Below are 16,802 nucleotides of genomic sequence, written 5' to 3'. Positions count from 1 at the left end.
CATGCGACGTATTCTTACCGATGTATACCTACTGTAGTTTTGGATGACAGGGCACAACCCAAAACAGCAATTTTTTAGATACTACTCTGAGAGGCAAGAGAAAAGTGCAGAAACCATCCTATTTCAATATTTATTTATTGCATTAAGTCTTGATCTCATTTGAATTCCGTTTTTCTAGATGTTGATCATTGTCTCTGTTTATTTGAACAGTGCAATCTTTCATATGTTTAAATAATTGTTGTACTTATCTTTTTATGTTTAACTTATCCACCTGTTACTTGTGATTTCTTTTAAGAAGAGAGATCTTTAGCATCTTTGTTCAATCTGTATAGAATGTAATGGATCGAATGTAATTATGAAAATGGGATGATAAATGGAATGGCGAGGGCAAAGAGAGCAGGCATGGCTGGGATGCTGTATTTATATTAAATGCTTTTGAAATTGTGAAACCTCTGTGTTGGATTACTTTCTAACATTGTTTTAAAACTATACATGCACAGCTTTTCTAATTTAATCAGATGGACAAAGAAAATGTGACTCCTCAAAACTTTCAACTTGGAGCAAAATTTAAATTGGCCATCTGTAAAGCAGACACAGGGACCTAAAATGTCCTGGGCACTAACATAGCAAGTGTTATTCTTCAAATGAAGGCTTCTAATGTTATCAACTTAAGAGAGAAGGAAAGGCAGAGTTGGACCTGCCGGTCTCTGCGGTGGTTGTGCAATCTTTCGAGCCGCCGTACCAGCTCAGAGCCACGAGTACACAGAGGGACCAATGCCAGCTTTCCCTTCCGTTCGCTTATACACACAGCATCTAGGCACACAGCTTCTAACTTATTTGCATCATCCATTTTAAAGACCTTGCCCCCCCCAAAAATAAGTTAAATCAATCACACAGAGGAAGACAAAACATGGTTTATAAATATATATTTGCATACATGTCATATTGGCACAAAACCGGCCCGGATTCATCAGGAGCCTTTGGCACGAGTATGAGAGAGTAGGGGCCAGAACATGTGCCCACATACAAACAGGACAAGACCAATATTCAAGTATGTTGATATAATCGCCATATTAATGGTTCATTCGTGAGGGGCGGGGCATGGAACATTTGAGTATCTTTCAGGCGGAACAGTCTTTCTCAGAAAACATGAAACACCAAACATGAATAAAGGTCTCCTCAGGAGGTCATATTCACAGTGACCATCATCCACGCTAGCACAGCCCCATTTCCGTCAGGATGTATGAACCACCTGCGAGATTGATCTGTCCTCCTAGCCGCTCACTATATCTAAAATAAAAAAAATGGTTGTTTGAACAAATATTTAGAGACTTCCCAGCCAGACCGCTCCCTGCACCACAGAAAGGTTTGGAACCAGTGGGGAAGCCTCCGTTTCTGGTCATCTGTGCCCACAATGATATCTGGGACTCGCAGTCTATCGTGAGGAAATGCAGACAACAAGTCCCGGGAAATAGAAGACAACAAATAACACATTGGCTCGGGTGTCCTTCAAACAAACTTCAATCCCATTTTCAAAACCCAGACTCAACAGATATGATTAATAAAAGTGTCAGCAGCTACGCCATCTTACCTGAAAATGGCAAATGCGGCTGATTCTTTTATGTTATTTAAAAAAAACTATTTCCTAACTCCACCCCTTATTTATTTTTTCTAAATCTCTAACACCAAGGAAATACCTTAATAGACATCAGTGCCAAACCTGTGGTGTTTTTTTAGGTAAATATAACTCTCTTCCTCCACTAACTAAAAACATCTATCTCTAAGCATTGATAAATTATTTGCACCAGCCCTTCTCTGAAATGGAAGGGTTCTGTAAAGCATTTTGTAAAAATTAAATTACAATCATGTGTTTCATTTGTAAAAAATGTAATATTTCCAACTTATTTTTTTATCCCCAGTGCAATGACATATTACGAGGCTAAGAAAAAGATAATTGACTGGGATATATGGCACAGGGTGAACTTAGATCTTGATATCCTAAAACTGAAAGATTTCAAAAGAATTTGGTTCAGATAATTGCACAGTTTGTTTCCCACATAGATGTGTCCCACAGCTAAAACTTAAACAAAAAAAACATTTGTGTGGCTAATAGAGCAGGTTGACCTTCAACCTACAAATGCTAAAGGTTTTAAAAATAGTAATATTCTCAAGGAATGTTGGCACATAATTGTCCACAATTTGAAATTTTTAAAAATAACATATTTTCTATGTATGTTTGCACACAGGTAACTGTGCTACCTGCCCAATGTCACCAATAAAACAAAGAGCATTAATAATAGTCAAGAACAATATTTCACCTTCGTACCGCCAACTGTAAAAACAACACTTCGAGGTTCCCTGTCTTCTTGTGGCTTTCCACAATACTAAATTGATCTCTTTTACCAGTCTCGATCAGGGAATCCGTATGAGAACTAAGGCTTCCTGGTTCCGTAGCCACTAGATCGCATATCGTTCCTAAGGTACAGATAGTTTTGTCCCTTTGAGGGACTCAAGAATTGGTACAAGGCTTTTGTGAAGGCTGCAAGCATTCCATGCCCATCGTTGTGACACTTGTTATTTCACCCCCTTTGAATTGTTTCAAGCAAAGTTCAATGAGATCTAGAAGCCGGAATACAGAATTACTCCCCAGTACCGTTTTGTTTTAAGTTGCCAAAGGCACCCAGTGGTATTTGGGTACACAGTCCTCGACACTATCTTTAGAGGTGGCTAAGCCAGGTGGCCGCTCTTGTAGGCACAACACAATTTTCCAGTCTTCGGCCTTCCTTATACAGATTATTATGTGTGTTCACTTGGTTCTATTGAAGCGAAGGAAAACTATAGAATGGATTAAGGGGCCGATTATGATGTCAGTCAGACATCATCCCGGAATCGGGACCGACCGACCTCTGCAACCACACATGGTGCGGTCACATTCTCACGTTTCCCTATGGGAGCTTGTGCTAAGGCTGTAAACCTGCTGCAGCACAAACTCCCAAAGGGAAATGGGAGGTTGTGTTCATCCCTGAACCACGTGGGAGGCACCTCATGGTGCCTGCCACACAGAGCAGGGATGAACAAGGGGCACCATAGATGCCCACTCATCCCCCAACCGGAGGCCGCAAAGAGAAGGGGGCCCTGCTAGGGGCCCCCCAACTCACTTTCCATTGCGGAAAGCCCGGCATAGAAAGCCTGTGGGAAACCAAGCATCTAAATCCCAACGGTGGAAACGCCGTCCATTGGGATTACGGGCCGGTCTCCGACTGGCCTACAGGCTCCTTGAGCCCGTTAGAATCCAGCCGGAATGACTGGCCGGTTTCAAATCTGACCGCCTAGATTGCAATTAGCTGGTCTGACTTGAAACCGATGATCTCGGTTGGAAAGCCTCTGACCTCTGGTCGGAGGGTTTCCGATTGAGATCATAATAGGCACCTTCATTGTTAAATGGAAACATGGTGTCATGTGGCTATCCTTACAGCAAGATGGCAACCCTCATCACAATGTTGGTGGGACTGACAGAAGAATAAATAAATTAGGCATATTTTGCTGTTTAGTAATTCTGATGTCGACTTTCACATAAAAGAAACTGACGGTGTCAGTACACTATAGGGTGGCTGTTGTCTCATGGACTGAAAAAGCCTAATTCTCAAAGAACAGGAAGGTAGAGGATACCACTGGAAACTTAGAGAACATGTGATTAAAACCGATAAAACCCGAAGCTGATCCCTCACAATCATAAACGCAGAATATTGCAAACAGATTTTGTCAAATTGAAAAGCAGGTCTACATTTGCAGCAGAATCTTTGCTCTGATCATTGTTCAGAAAGGGTAAAAAAAAGATGGAAACGAATTTGCTGCTTTGTCTGCATAGGAAACGCCCTCGTGTTTTCAAGTAAAATTAATATTCCTCACTCCAAAATGTTCAGATGATAACCCATTTATGGGTCTTTCTTCTAATGACATCACAAGATGTTACCATGCCCATGATGTCATCAGGAGATGAAGATATGTAGAACTCCACCGCTGCTTGTGCCGGCAAGAACAGAGGATTAAGACACGCAGTTTGGTGAAAAATAAGAGAGTAGCTCTGGTCTTGGAGCACTACAGCCCTGATGGGACTGCAGTGTCTCCTTAGACGTGGGATGTCCAACGCGGGTCCAGGAGGGTCTAGTTGTTGCCAGATTTCCAGGATACCCACATTCGATACACCTACATACAATTAATATAAATACAACTCTTCTACATAGGCAGTGATTATCCTGATAACTTGGTCTGAATCTGGCCCTCCCGGACATACGATGGATACCCACGTCTCAGAGAGTAGGCACCATTTTCACAGAGAGGCTTGGCTATAAATACATTTGGTCATTTTAAATGAAAGGCCGGCCTGGGCCGGCGCAGCTTCTTGTAAACATGGGCTAAAGGAGAAGAAATAGACCTTTGGCGCACTCCCCTACTCCCCGGCAAGAGGCCTGATGCAGCCTTCTTGCCCATTGGTCATCAATATGCTCCTCCGACTTTGTCGTCAGTAGATCCTCCGACTTATTGTAAATATGTTCCACATCCGTAACGCTGGAATGTCCCTCCACCATGTTCTTCGCTCTGTCCCTCTTCCATGTCGCCGAATATGTCCCTCCGCAGCGAACTTGCCCTTGGCGGAACTGAGGGTTGCCCACCGTCTTCAGTCTGTCTTCCACACTTTGTTGAGGAATTTCACAACCTCATCGTAGATGATGAAGACAATGGCGACGTCCAGACACACACGCCCCAGGCGCGGGACAGTGCCCTTGTAAAACCTGCAAAGAAGAAAACGTGAAGGTGACCACCAGATTTTAAGAAGAACAGAAATACCATCTCGGAATGAATTTTTAAAAAAACACCAACTAGCAGGGTGAGCAGAGAGGTCTGCAATGCTGAGTCAAGGCTGGAGCCCACAAGAGTCAGTGACAAAACAGACAGCGTTCCTACTAGAGACATCAACGTGTGAGAAAGGGAATATGGCGAACCAATTAAAAGTGACCTCTTCCAGACGTGGTTTTATAAGCCCGCAGTCCAAAATGAAAAATCATTCACGATTAGATAAATAAGCAAGGGAGATCTTACACCATTCTTTGACTTCTATAGACATTAGGGAATTTGTGGGAGGAACAAGTGAACCAAACACTGTTCATGCCCATAGGTCTGGCTAAAGTGCCGCGTCAGCCACAGGGAAGATCAGGCACTCAATCACTCATTATACATGCACTCTGTCACTCATCTTTGCACTCATGCATCTACTCATCCACCCACTGACTCATTCCTGTATTTAACCACCCACCGCGACACAACAAAACACACACACCACACGGCCTCTGGGTTTAGAAGCAGAGGCCTCAAGGGGTCTGACATGCTGCAGATGAAATGAGTGGTAAGCAAGTGATCTACTAGCATTGTCCGAGGGGCTGCAATGATCTCTAAAAAACTAAACAAAACAAAAAGGAGAAGGAAAGGAATGAAACACGACCTAAAAAGGAGACCATTGAAAACTACAATGATGGGCACTTATTTTCAGGTGGATGTGCACGTGTGGTCTGGTGAGAAGGACATCACTCACAGTGCAATAGAGATATTGGCTGTGGTTGGCTGGCCAATTGCCCCATACTATATGATGTCATAATGGTAGTGCAATGTGACTGACATTCAAATCCAAACCAAAGCCCCTATAAGTATGCGAATGTATGTATACATAAGATATGTTTATTGCAAGAGCTTGGCCGGCAATTACATAAGCAAAGCCAGATCTTCAAAGTACTTTAGTGCAGACAGAGCTAAATACTGTGCAGAAAACTACAAACATGCACAAAATTATAGTTGGCAAAGCATTATACACCCCCTCTAAAGAGGACCTAGCACAGATTATCACAATGCAAATGTTCTACCTCTTGGTTTTGTCAGAGGAGATAAACACCACAAACCCCTTGCCTACTTTGTAATCCCTGAAATGATGTGTAGGAAAATACCTGCTGACAGGCTTTAACATAAGTGATAACAATCCGCCATTACTGGCCGATTGCCTTTAACCTATGCTTTTCGCATTAAATCAGTCAGGCCTACAGCCTTTTTTCGTACCTTTTTATAATAAACAGGTCAGACCCAAGGCACTTGGCATCTTTTTTTCTGATGAACCAACCTGTCTAATAGCCTTGATCATTTGCTTGTTACCATAACCGACTCTGATTTTCAGCGGAAGTGCACACTTTTTGCCCAATCAAAAGCTCGTATAGAAGGCGATCAGCATGCGCTCACTTCCTCACTGAATACTGCTTCTTGGGGCTCTTTTTCTTCTCCTAACATGTCAGGTGACAGCTGCACTGTCAAATCAGACCTAAAAATTTGTCATCCCATCCCTAAATCTTCTTGTCTACATCTGTTCTCTTAGGCACACTCTCCCTGCTCCTATCCCCTTCCTTGCCCTTATTCCCCCTCATTTTTACTGTCTCCACTCCCTATCTTCATAGGGTGACCAGATTCCCAAAACAAACAAAACAGGACAGGTCATGGACATAGAAGTAGGACTACAGTTTACACAGGTGACTGGCTGGATCATGGTGCAGACAATGACATCTGACTCCAGTGAGCAGAGCAGGGTCATGCTGGCGGTTCGTACACGCTGTTGGCTGTCATAATGACATTCTACCTGCGTAGTAGAAAGAGAAGGGAAATCCTGAGAATATGTCTCTCTTTAAAGGATTTCCCTTCCCGCAACAACATCATCTGGAGTAACGTCAGGCCGTAACTTCTCCGGTAGTGAGAAGTGAGCATGCGCACATCTTTTTAACACCAGTGCGTATGCTCAATTCAGCCACTACTCAAAAACTGGACATTTCTGTGCTCATCGATTTGGGAAAAAGGGGGTGGTGATGGACAGAGTTTCTGAATGATGCAGAATACTCTTACCAAGTCAAGAGATCATGGTTTTAATCCATCACCGTTTTTTAGCTCACTGCACCATCCCAGCTCAGAACCTGGCTACATGCAAATTAGTCTGTACCTGCTCATCCCAGCCACTATCCAAAAACCGGGACATTTATTCAGTTTGGAGGAAAGTGTGAGGACATCGGGACAATTCACGAAAAACCAGGACTGTCCAGGGAAAAACGGGACGTCTGGTCACCCTATATCTTCACCATGCTCCCTACTATCCATCTCTGCCCTACCCTAGCGGTGCTTGGCCCGCGCTCTCCGCACACTTTGCACCTTCTGTCCCCTCGCTGACCACCCTTGTTGCCCCTTTCTCGCTCTACTTGCCCCGTCTGTCCCTGTGACTAAGCCTTGCCTTCATTACTCCTGCATCGCATACCCTGCGTCTCCATCACCCAAGCAGGCACCTTTCCTGCCCCTTGGAAGCTTCTAGACTCACGCTTTTGGTCCTTCATATTTCATGATCTTGTAGGCACAGTCCCACGTGCTCTTGTACTTGTGCGACTCAAGACCCTGGGTGGAAAAGCACAAAAAAGAACACATTAGAAATGCCTAAAATCACAGTGTGGTTGCAGAATAGGTCTGCCAGACAGTCCAGCTCCAATTCCCTCTCTGTCTGCAACATATTCGTAAGGAGGCCAAGTACCAGGAGACAGTGAGAGTGACCTGTGCGCCTGACTACAATTGGCTCTATAGGCCTCAGTGCTGGGATGCAGCATAGCACAGTGGTCTTCAGACGTGTAAGTGCCGCACCCCCCCCCCCCTCCCAGTGCAAAACAAAAACATCGCCCCCCTCCTCAAATTTTTCACAATTGTTCTATTAAACTGGCAATGTTTAAATATGTCTAGACTTATTTAAACATTGCAGGTAAGTTCTGTACAGTTTTAAAAATGCGATAAAATACATGATTGCTAAACATACTATTCTGGTCAGGCAGGACTTACTAACATGTAAAAGTATCCATGGTGCAATTATTAGAAGTGAGGATGGGGTTTTGAAGACTATTTGGAGTCCCTTACCTTTTGACACCTTCTCCCAGCCAGGATATAAATGATAAAAGATGTCAGTGATGGCTCATTACAGAGTGGCTTACTGCCGCTCATTTTTTTTACACAGAAAACAAAGCACTGTTATCAGCATAATGCTTATTCTGGCTAGAGCCTGGTGCCCCCCCCCCCCGAGATTACTTGAGGCCCCCGGTTTGAAGACCCCTGGCCTAGTGGTTAGTTGATATCACAGGAAGAGGAGGAGACTGCCAAGGATGTGTTGCAGGTGAATGTGATTGGTCAGGTGTGTGAGGGGGAGTGGCCTCAGTTCTGCGGGGTCTGAGAGTGATCTAATTGGATGTGTCCGTTGGAGCCGGAGTCTGTAGAGTGGACAGCAGCCAAGGCCAAATGCAGCATGCCAAGGAGGTGTAAGCCAGGGAAACCTTGCCTGCAAAGAGTCCCTTACGGAGGCACCCCAAAGAGTAGGGCAGGTGGGCTTCAGGTCCTCATGAGCTGCTGGGCCCCAAAACACTAGCTGAGCTGGAGAAGCTGTGGATCTAGCTGGCACACACTGCAGCAGATTCCGAAAAAGGAATAGTAAGCTGTGTCATGTCTGAACCTTTGGGGTACCAAGTCTCTACATGGTTTATGGTAACCTAGTGTCAGTGGATGCCGCCATACCGCACCCTGAGAGGGCTCTAGTCCTGGGATCACAGTGCAAGGGAGGGACTCTCCATAGCTGGCACCAAGGCCCATTTATTGGTGTCCATTCAGCCTTCCTCCTACCTAGGATCATCTCCTGCTATTTGGGGAAATTAATTTGGTTCAAAAGTGGTACTCTCATAAGCAACCGTTTCTGCGGCTTATTATAGTGGCGTGTATGTCAGAATATTGTGGATTGAATATCGCCTTGCGAAAATAATGCGGCCAAAATTTCGACCACCAAAATATTGTGAAGATAAGCATAGACAGATAAGTATAAATATATATTCTTAACTTCTCATTTGTTTACCTTGAAGATATATATACCATCAAGGCACATATGGCCGTGACCCCAGGGAAAAGAGTGCAAGAGCCCTATGGAGTGTTGTAGAACAACGCACACTCAGGAGAGGTAACAGATTCGATGGAGAAAGACAAAGTTTAATACAGTCGTGCAACCACAGGAACAAGGCTGAGAGGCCTGCGGACAAGCACAGAGCGTAGGAGGGCAGTGCCAACAAGAGGGGCAGGGAATGTCCTAATGGAGGAACAAGACATGGGAAGACCCTGTCCTTATGGGACAGCAAGAGGTCAGTGGTGGAGCAAGATGTGGATCAGGGCACTAGGTCTATAGGCAGGAGAGTAAGAGCTCCATGGAGGAACACAAGGGTATAACAGGGCAGGGATCCCACTGAAGGAAAATCAATGGCCCTAGTGAGGGACACAATCAGTACAAAAGGGCCCTAGGCAGGAACACGCAGTACAAGAGGGCAGCGCACCTGCTGAAGAGACATCAAGGGCCCTAGGCAGGAACAGGCTGTACAAGAGGGCAGAGCACCCGCTGAAGGGTCATAAAAGCCCCTAGGGAGGAATACGCAGTACAGGAGGGCAGCAAACCTACTGAAGGGGCATCACGGGCCCTAGGGAGGAACACACCAGTACAAGAGGGCAAATCACCCACTGAAGGAGCATCAAGGACCCAAGGAAGGAACACCGCAGTACAAGAAGGCAGCGCACCCGCTGAAGGGACATTAAGGGCCCTAGGCAGGAACACGCAGTACAAGAGGGCAGTCAACCCACTGAAGGGTCATCAAAGCCCCTAGGCAGGAACACGCAGTACAAGAGGGCAGCGCACCCGCTGAAGGGACATCAAGGGCCCTAGAGAGGAATACACAGTACAAGAGGGCAGTGCACACACTGAAGGGTCATCAAAGGCCCTAAGGAGGAAAACACTGTACAAGAGGGCAGCAAACCTACTGAAGAGGCATCACGGGCCCAAGGAGGAACACATAGTACAAGAGGCCAGAGCACCCACTGAAGGGGCATCAAGGGCCCTAGGAAGGAACATGCAGTACTAGAGGGGGACCTCGCTGGGACCGGTAGGCCACTCCGATTCGGCCGTAGGTGTCAGCTACAGCGGTGGTTCCAGGTGTTGGGTTTCTTTGTCCTCAGCAGGCTCAGAGTCTGTCTTGGGAGTTTCTTTTTAACAGAGATACTATGCGGGAATCTGTCTTCTTGGTTCAGGGCTGCCCCCTAAATACTGTATTTAGGGGGCGTTTTAGGGGTCTCGAGGTCAGTAGCCAATGAGCTACTGACCTTAGGGTGACTACACCCTTCGTGTGCTCACCCCACGTGATGGAGTGGGCACAATCCCTAATCCTGATTGGAGACTGCCTGCCATCTGCAAAATGGCGGGCACTAAAGAATGGGCTTCACCTCGCCTTCCCCGCAAGAGGGGTGGGGTTGGCAGAGGTGGGAACACCTTCTGGGCTGTGCTAATTTTTCCTGCCTGTCTTCCCGCCGAAAAGGAGGGGAGACACAAAGGTGGCCTGCTCCTGATAGCAGGAGAGGCTGGGGGGCTTGTTACAAAGGCGTCCTGTCCTTTGAAGCTCCTCTGCCACAGATTGCTCTTCCTGCCCTGGGGAGGTGTGACCATCTCTGCCCAGGAAAGGCTTTGTTTCCGGGCTCGGAGGTCCAGAAACACGTCTCGTCGTGGCCGGCTGGTGTGTACCAGTCAGGGAACCCACCAGAGGCTGGTCGTTTGTCAGGGAGCATCCTTAAGATGCCCTCTGAGTGCACTGTATAATTAATCCCACACTGGCATCAGTGTGGGTTTACTATGCTGAGAAGCTTGCTTCCAAACTTCCCAGAATTCAGTAAAGCCATTATGGAGCTGTGGAGTTCATAATGACAAACTCCCAGACAATATACTCTTTATGGCTTTACTGCCCTTACAATGTCTAAGAATGGACTTAGACACTGTAGGGGTACAGTGCTCATGTAACTGCACTCTCACCAGTGGTATAGTGCACACAGCTAGTGGGGTGTCTTACCTATACCACAGGCAGTGGGTTGCAGACACACACAGGAATGTGTGCCATGTCGACTCTTCACTTTCCTCTGCACCAAAACACGCAGCCTGCAATGGCAGTGTGTGTGTGTGTTAAGGTACAGGACCTCTAAGTGTGGCACAATATATGCTGCAGCCCTTAGAGGCCTTCCCTGGTTACAGTGCCCTTGGTACCCATGGTACCTTTTTACAAGGGACATAAATGTGGGACAAGAGTTGCCAATTGGGGGTATAAAGGTACCGTTTTGGGAAAGAACATAGGCCCTGGGAACCTGATTGGTAGGGACACAGGACTCATCAAGTCAAAGTGTATCAGAAATCTGGCAAAAAGTGGGGGGTTACTGTAACAGAAACCCAGCTTCCTACACACCCACTGAAGGGGCATCAAAGGCCTTAGGGAGGAACACACAGTATAAGAGAGCAGTGCACCGACTGGAGAAGCATCAAGGGCCCTAGGGAGGAACACATAATACAAAAGGGAAGCACACCCACTGAAGGGACATCAAAGGCCCTAGGGAGGAACACAGAGTACAAGAGGGCAGAACACTCACTATAGGTACATCAATGGCCCTAGGGAGGAACACACATTATAAGAGGGCAGAGCACCCACTGAAGGGACATCAAAGGCCCTAGGGAGGAACACACAGTACAAGAGGGCAGAGCACCCACTGAAGAGACTTCAAAGGCCTTAGGGAGGAACACACAGAATAAGAGAGCAGTGCACCAACTGGAGAAGCATCAAGGGCCCTAGGTAGGAACACATAATACAAAAGGGCAGCACACCCACTGAAGGGACATCAATGGCCCTAGGGAGGAACACACAGTACAAGAGGGCAGAACACCCACCGAAGGGACATCAAAGGCCCTAGGAAGGAACACACAGTACAAGAAGGCAGACCACTCACCGAAGGCACATCAATTGCCCTAGGAAGGAACACACAGTACAAGAAGGCAGAGCACTCACTGAAGGCACATCAATGGCCCTAGGGAGGAACACACAGAACAAGAGTACAGAGTACTCACCGAAGGCACATCAATGGCCCTAGGGAGGAACACACAGTACAAGAGGGGAGAGCACTGACTGGAGGGGCATCAATGGCCCTAGGGAGGAACACACAGTATAAGAGAGCAGCGCACCGACTGGAGAGGCATCAAAGACCCTAGGGAGGAAGACACAGTACAAGAGGGCAGAGCGCTGACTGGAGGAGTATCAAGGGCCCTAGGGAAGAACCCATAATACAAAAGGGCAGCACACCCACTGAAGGGTCATCAAAGGCCCTAGGGAGGAACACAGAGTACAAGAGGGCAGAACACTCACTATAGGTACATCAATGGCCCTAGGGAGGAACACGCATTATAAGAGGGCAGAGCACCCACTGAAGGGACATCAAAGGCCCTAGGGAGGAACACACAGTACAAGAAGGCAGAGCACTCACTGAAGGCACATCAATGGCCCTAGGGAGGAACACACAGTACAAGAGGGGAGAGCACTGACTGGAGGGGCATCAATGGCCCTAGGGAGGAACACACAGTATAAGAGAGCAGTGCACCGACTGGAGAGGCATCAAAGACCCTAGGGAGGAAGACACAGTACAAGAGGGCAGAGCGCTGACTGGAGGAGTATCAAGGGCCCTAGGGAAGAACCCATAATACAAAACGGCAGCACACCCACTGAAGGGTCATCAAAGGCCCTAGGGAGGAACACACAGTACAAGAGGGCAGAGCACTCACCGAAGGCACATCAATGGCCCTAGGGAGGAACACACAGTATAAGAGAGTAGTGCACCGACTGCAGGGGCATCAAAGGCCCTAGGGAGGAACACACAGTACAAGAGGGCAGAGCACTCACCGAAGGCACATCAATGGCCCTAGGGAGGAACACACAGTATAAGAGAGTAGTGCACCGACTGGAGGGGCATCAAAGGCCCTAGGGAGGAACACACAGTACAACAGGGCAGAGCACTGACTGGAGAGGCATCAAGGGCCGTAGGGAAGAACCCATAATACAAAAGGGCAGAACACCCACTGAAGGGACATCAAAGGCCCTAGGGAGGAACACGCAGTAAAAGAGGGCAGAGCACTCACCGAAGGCACATCAATGGCCCTAGGGAGGAACACGCAGTACAAGAGGGCAGAGCACTCACCGAAGGCACATCAATGGCCCTAGGGAGGAACACGCAGTACAAGAGGGCAGAGCACCCATTGAAGGGACATCAATGGCCCTAGGGAGGAACACACAGTAAAAGAGGGCAGCACATCCATTGAAGGGGCATCCAATGTCCATTAAGAAGAACAAGACTCCTATGCTTAGTACAAGAGCATTTCCTGCCAACTGCAGCAGGCATCTCTTCCACCCACCTGCATCCTGGTCTTCACCACATCCAGCGGAGTGTTCCCAAACACGCTTGCAGCTCCCGCTGTGGCCCCAAAGAGCCCTGTGATAAGGGGGTTCATGGCCTTGTTTGGATCGTCCCCTGAAAACAAAGAGATAGGGTTAAAAAAAATAACTTTGCTTTGCAAAATATTCGGAACTGTGATCAAGCTGTCAAACCAAAGATCTTCAAATCGAAGAAAAAAAACGACAGAATAAAGGGGAAACGGAAAGAAAAGAGAGAAAAAAGCAAAGCGAGAGAAGACAAAAAAGGTAAGATAGTGTAAGGAGAGATGGAGATAAAGGTAAAACAAAGAAGGCAGAAGAAGAAAGAAAACAAAGGTACAATGACAAAACACTGGCAACGAGAGAGGACAAAATGCATGGCCACTGGTAGAAGACCCTTGTGAGCACCTCCCCAGCGTGTGTATCTCACAGCCAAAGTGTCACCCATGCACCCCTAAGACAAAACACTAGGGACAGCCACACCCTGCCCAGTGCTGCCAGGAATGTTGGGGCATCCATCAGGGGGCGCTGTCCCCAGACTTGCACACTGAGAGTTCGGTGTCCAGTTGTGTTAGTGCTGCCGACACATGATGCCGCTTTGGTCAAACCAGTCTTTCCCCAATGGTTCCAAGACTTCCAAGTGATGTTTGTCCGGATATTGCAGCTATGCACCACCCCACCTCCTTCCTGGCCTACTCAGTCTGGCTCCTCCCAAGCCTCCTCTCTGCCCCCTCTTCTCCCACCCTCCACCTATAACCCGGACCTCTGCCGATTTTGATTACCGGGGAAGAAGGGCATGCTGGGTGAAATTGAATAATTGTGAATAAGCCATGCGTTTTCAAATGTAATTGTACATTGGGGTAATTATACCCACAATGCATTTTGCTCCAGATATTTATACATTATTTGCTCAAGATGTTCCCCGGACACAACCGGAATCCCACGGTTGGTTGGCTCGCCCCCACATCTCGTCCTGGTGTGGAGGCGAGTGTCCCTGTGGAGAGAGGGGTGGATGCTCAGTCACGAGGCCCTGGGGCGCTTCTTTGTAACCACTGCTCAAAGCCCACCCTGACCACCCGTGTTTCTTCACACAGCTTCTTTTAGGAACCTCTTGTTTCAGATCACACATCGGCTCTCCTTGAGATCTGTTTTTTTCTTCCAGGCTTCTTCATTTTCTCCATACTTTCTTTGGCGCATCAATTCCCAGTTCTTCAATCCTGAAGGTTTCCTAGCTTAACTTCTATATTTGAATTCCCAAATTCCTGTGCTGGCAGGGGACTGCCTCTTCCGGTGCGTGGTTCATAGGAGCACCTCGTGTTTCCTGTGCTAGGTGGGACAGAGGTCACCATACCAGCACCCGGTGGAAGCCAATGCTTCGAGTCACGTCTGCTGTCCCTTGAAGGCCTCCGTCGTTGTGTCCATTGCAGTGCAGAGCACGCAGCTGGATGCCCCTCACTGATTTCAACATGGCGACTCAGGTGAGACTCGTGACACACAGCCACCTGGGCTGCGCCAGATCAGTTCATCAGATGCGGGGCAAATGACTAGACTTCTCAAGGACAGTCTGCTGATACACAGCACTGCTTCATGCATTACACCAGCGCCTGGAAGCAGCCCTTTGCAAAGACTTCCAAGCGCTGTGTATTCTGCTCACACTGCACTTCTGACTTAACCCCTGTCATGAGTGGATGGCCAGGCCTACGGGTAAACTAGTCCCTTCTCCTGAGGGATCCCATTCCACAGCAGTGCACTAAATGCAAATATAAAAGCGCAGGTACACACTATTTAGAGTACCTGATTGTACCTGGGAAGTGCTGGTACTCTCCCATTCAGTGTATTGCAGCAGTGCTGAGAAGTGCAGGTACGCTCCCATTCAATGTATTGCAGCAGTGCTGAGAAGTGCATGTACTCACTATCCACAGTACCTGTTTACGCCTGAGAAGTGTTTGTACGCTCCCTTTAAATGTATCACAACAGTGTTGAGAAGTGCAGGTACTCCCTTTCAAATTAAAGAAGTGCAGGTACTCAGTACCGGACAGTACCTGCCCATGTACTGGTTGTGGGTCTCAAGGTCTGGTACCCTGAAGACTGTCTGACTACAGAGAAATACTTTCCCCTCCACCCCATGGAGCCTAGCACCCCTAAATAAAAAGGCAACAAATTATGATGTCACTAACTGAGTAACATCTTATTAATTGCACTTTTTCAACTACCTTTCAATTTTGTTTTCCTTTACTGTAGAGAAGGGATAGATTAGTTTGGGATTTCAAACAAGATTACACAGTCCTGATGAATGCCATTGACCCCAAGGGGCATACTGTCACGGCTGAAACATGTCGACGATCAGAGATGTAGGGAAAATTGGCTTCCCATATACATCGGTTTATGTTGTTAATCTTGCTAAATGTATCCTAATATTAATTAAAGATGTACAAATACCTGAAGACAATTTTAAACCGTCTCCGACCATATGTCTAGGGCTCCCCAAGTGAGGTTGAGCAAGACCCAGGAGAATCTTACTCGGGATGAGAAAGAAACCTCATGATGAACCATGCCACTAAATGTAGGTAAGGGTTGGGATGCACTATCAGGTGTCACTTTGAGCCGGTGATGGCCGGTGGGGGCCACCAGCACTCGTATTTTAAAGCATCAGGCATTAACGGGAGCAAGAGAGGGAAAAATGGACAGAACAGAATGACGGAGGAAGAGAAAGACCAAAAAACCATCACAAAAGGATGAAACGGGAACCTGCACGAGTGAGAGAAATGGGCAGGGCGTGTCTGGTAGTGAGTTAAAGAGGCTTGAGCCTTGGTATTCGGTGCGCTGACATTAGATTGCACCGACCGCACGCTTCTGAGCAGAGCCCTGGGCACCGGCACTCTTTCTTTTACTCGTCAAGCACTGTGTACTGGCCCCGCTTCGTGATTTATATCAATGTATTTGCACCACAAATCCCCTCGTCTGGGAGCTCAAATTCACATTCGTGATCCACACTACACGGATATTCAAGTGAAAAAGGATCACTCACATAATCTGCTCACTGAGATGGGTTGTGGATACCTCCGGGTGGAGACACCAGCAAAAGGTGAACCATCAGAGACATTCAAGCAGTCTCTGTCCAACAAGGACATTAAGATGGAAGATCCCCAAGATTCACTGGGAGTATATGAATGCAATTCTTCACTTCCCAAGAAAAGTCCAAAAAGTTTCAAAGTGCAATTGCGTATGTGAATTTCATTTCCACGAGCAGAAATGCAAATCCGCAACACTTCCATACGTGGAAATGTATATGATTTGGGAAAATCTTTGTTTTTGGTTTTCAGTAAAGCCAGAAATGAACACACATTGTAGGTGTAAGCCTAAAAGTGTACCTTTCCGAGGTTCAAGTGACTGTTGCTCCCAAAAAACACACACTCTCACTCAACTCCC

At 47.1% G+C, this 16,802-nt stretch overlaps 1 protein-coding gene across 1 annotated transcript in view; it reads right to left on the bottom strand.

Moving 5' to 3' along the window:
• Positions 1-909: 909 nt before the first annotated feature.
• SLC25A1 (solute carrier family 25 member 1) overlaps positions 910-16,802 on the bottom strand; it is a 91,325-nt gene continuing 75,432 nt past the window's right edge. Inside the window, exons 7-9 of the mRNA XM_085634159.1 lie at positions 13,355-13,470; positions 7,397-7,470; positions 910-4,793 (exon numbers count right to left, since the gene is read on the bottom strand). Coding sequence (XP_085490285.1) covers positions 4,679-4,793; positions 7,397-7,470; positions 13,355-13,470 — 305 coding nt within the window. The 3' untranslated portion in view covers positions 910-4,678. The remainder of the gene's footprint in view (positions 4,794-7,396; positions 7,471-13,354; positions 13,471-16,802) is intronic.

Source organism: Triturus cristatus, chromosome 11 (assembly GCF_964204655.1).
Source record: "Triturus cristatus chromosome 11, aTriCri1.1, whole genome shotgun sequence".
Taxonomy (NCBI): Eukaryota; Metazoa; Chordata; class Amphibia; order Caudata; family Salamandridae; genus Triturus; species Triturus cristatus.
The sequence above is the reverse complement of the archived record's forward strand: the minus strand, read 5'-3'. Positions and strand labels throughout refer to the sequence as shown.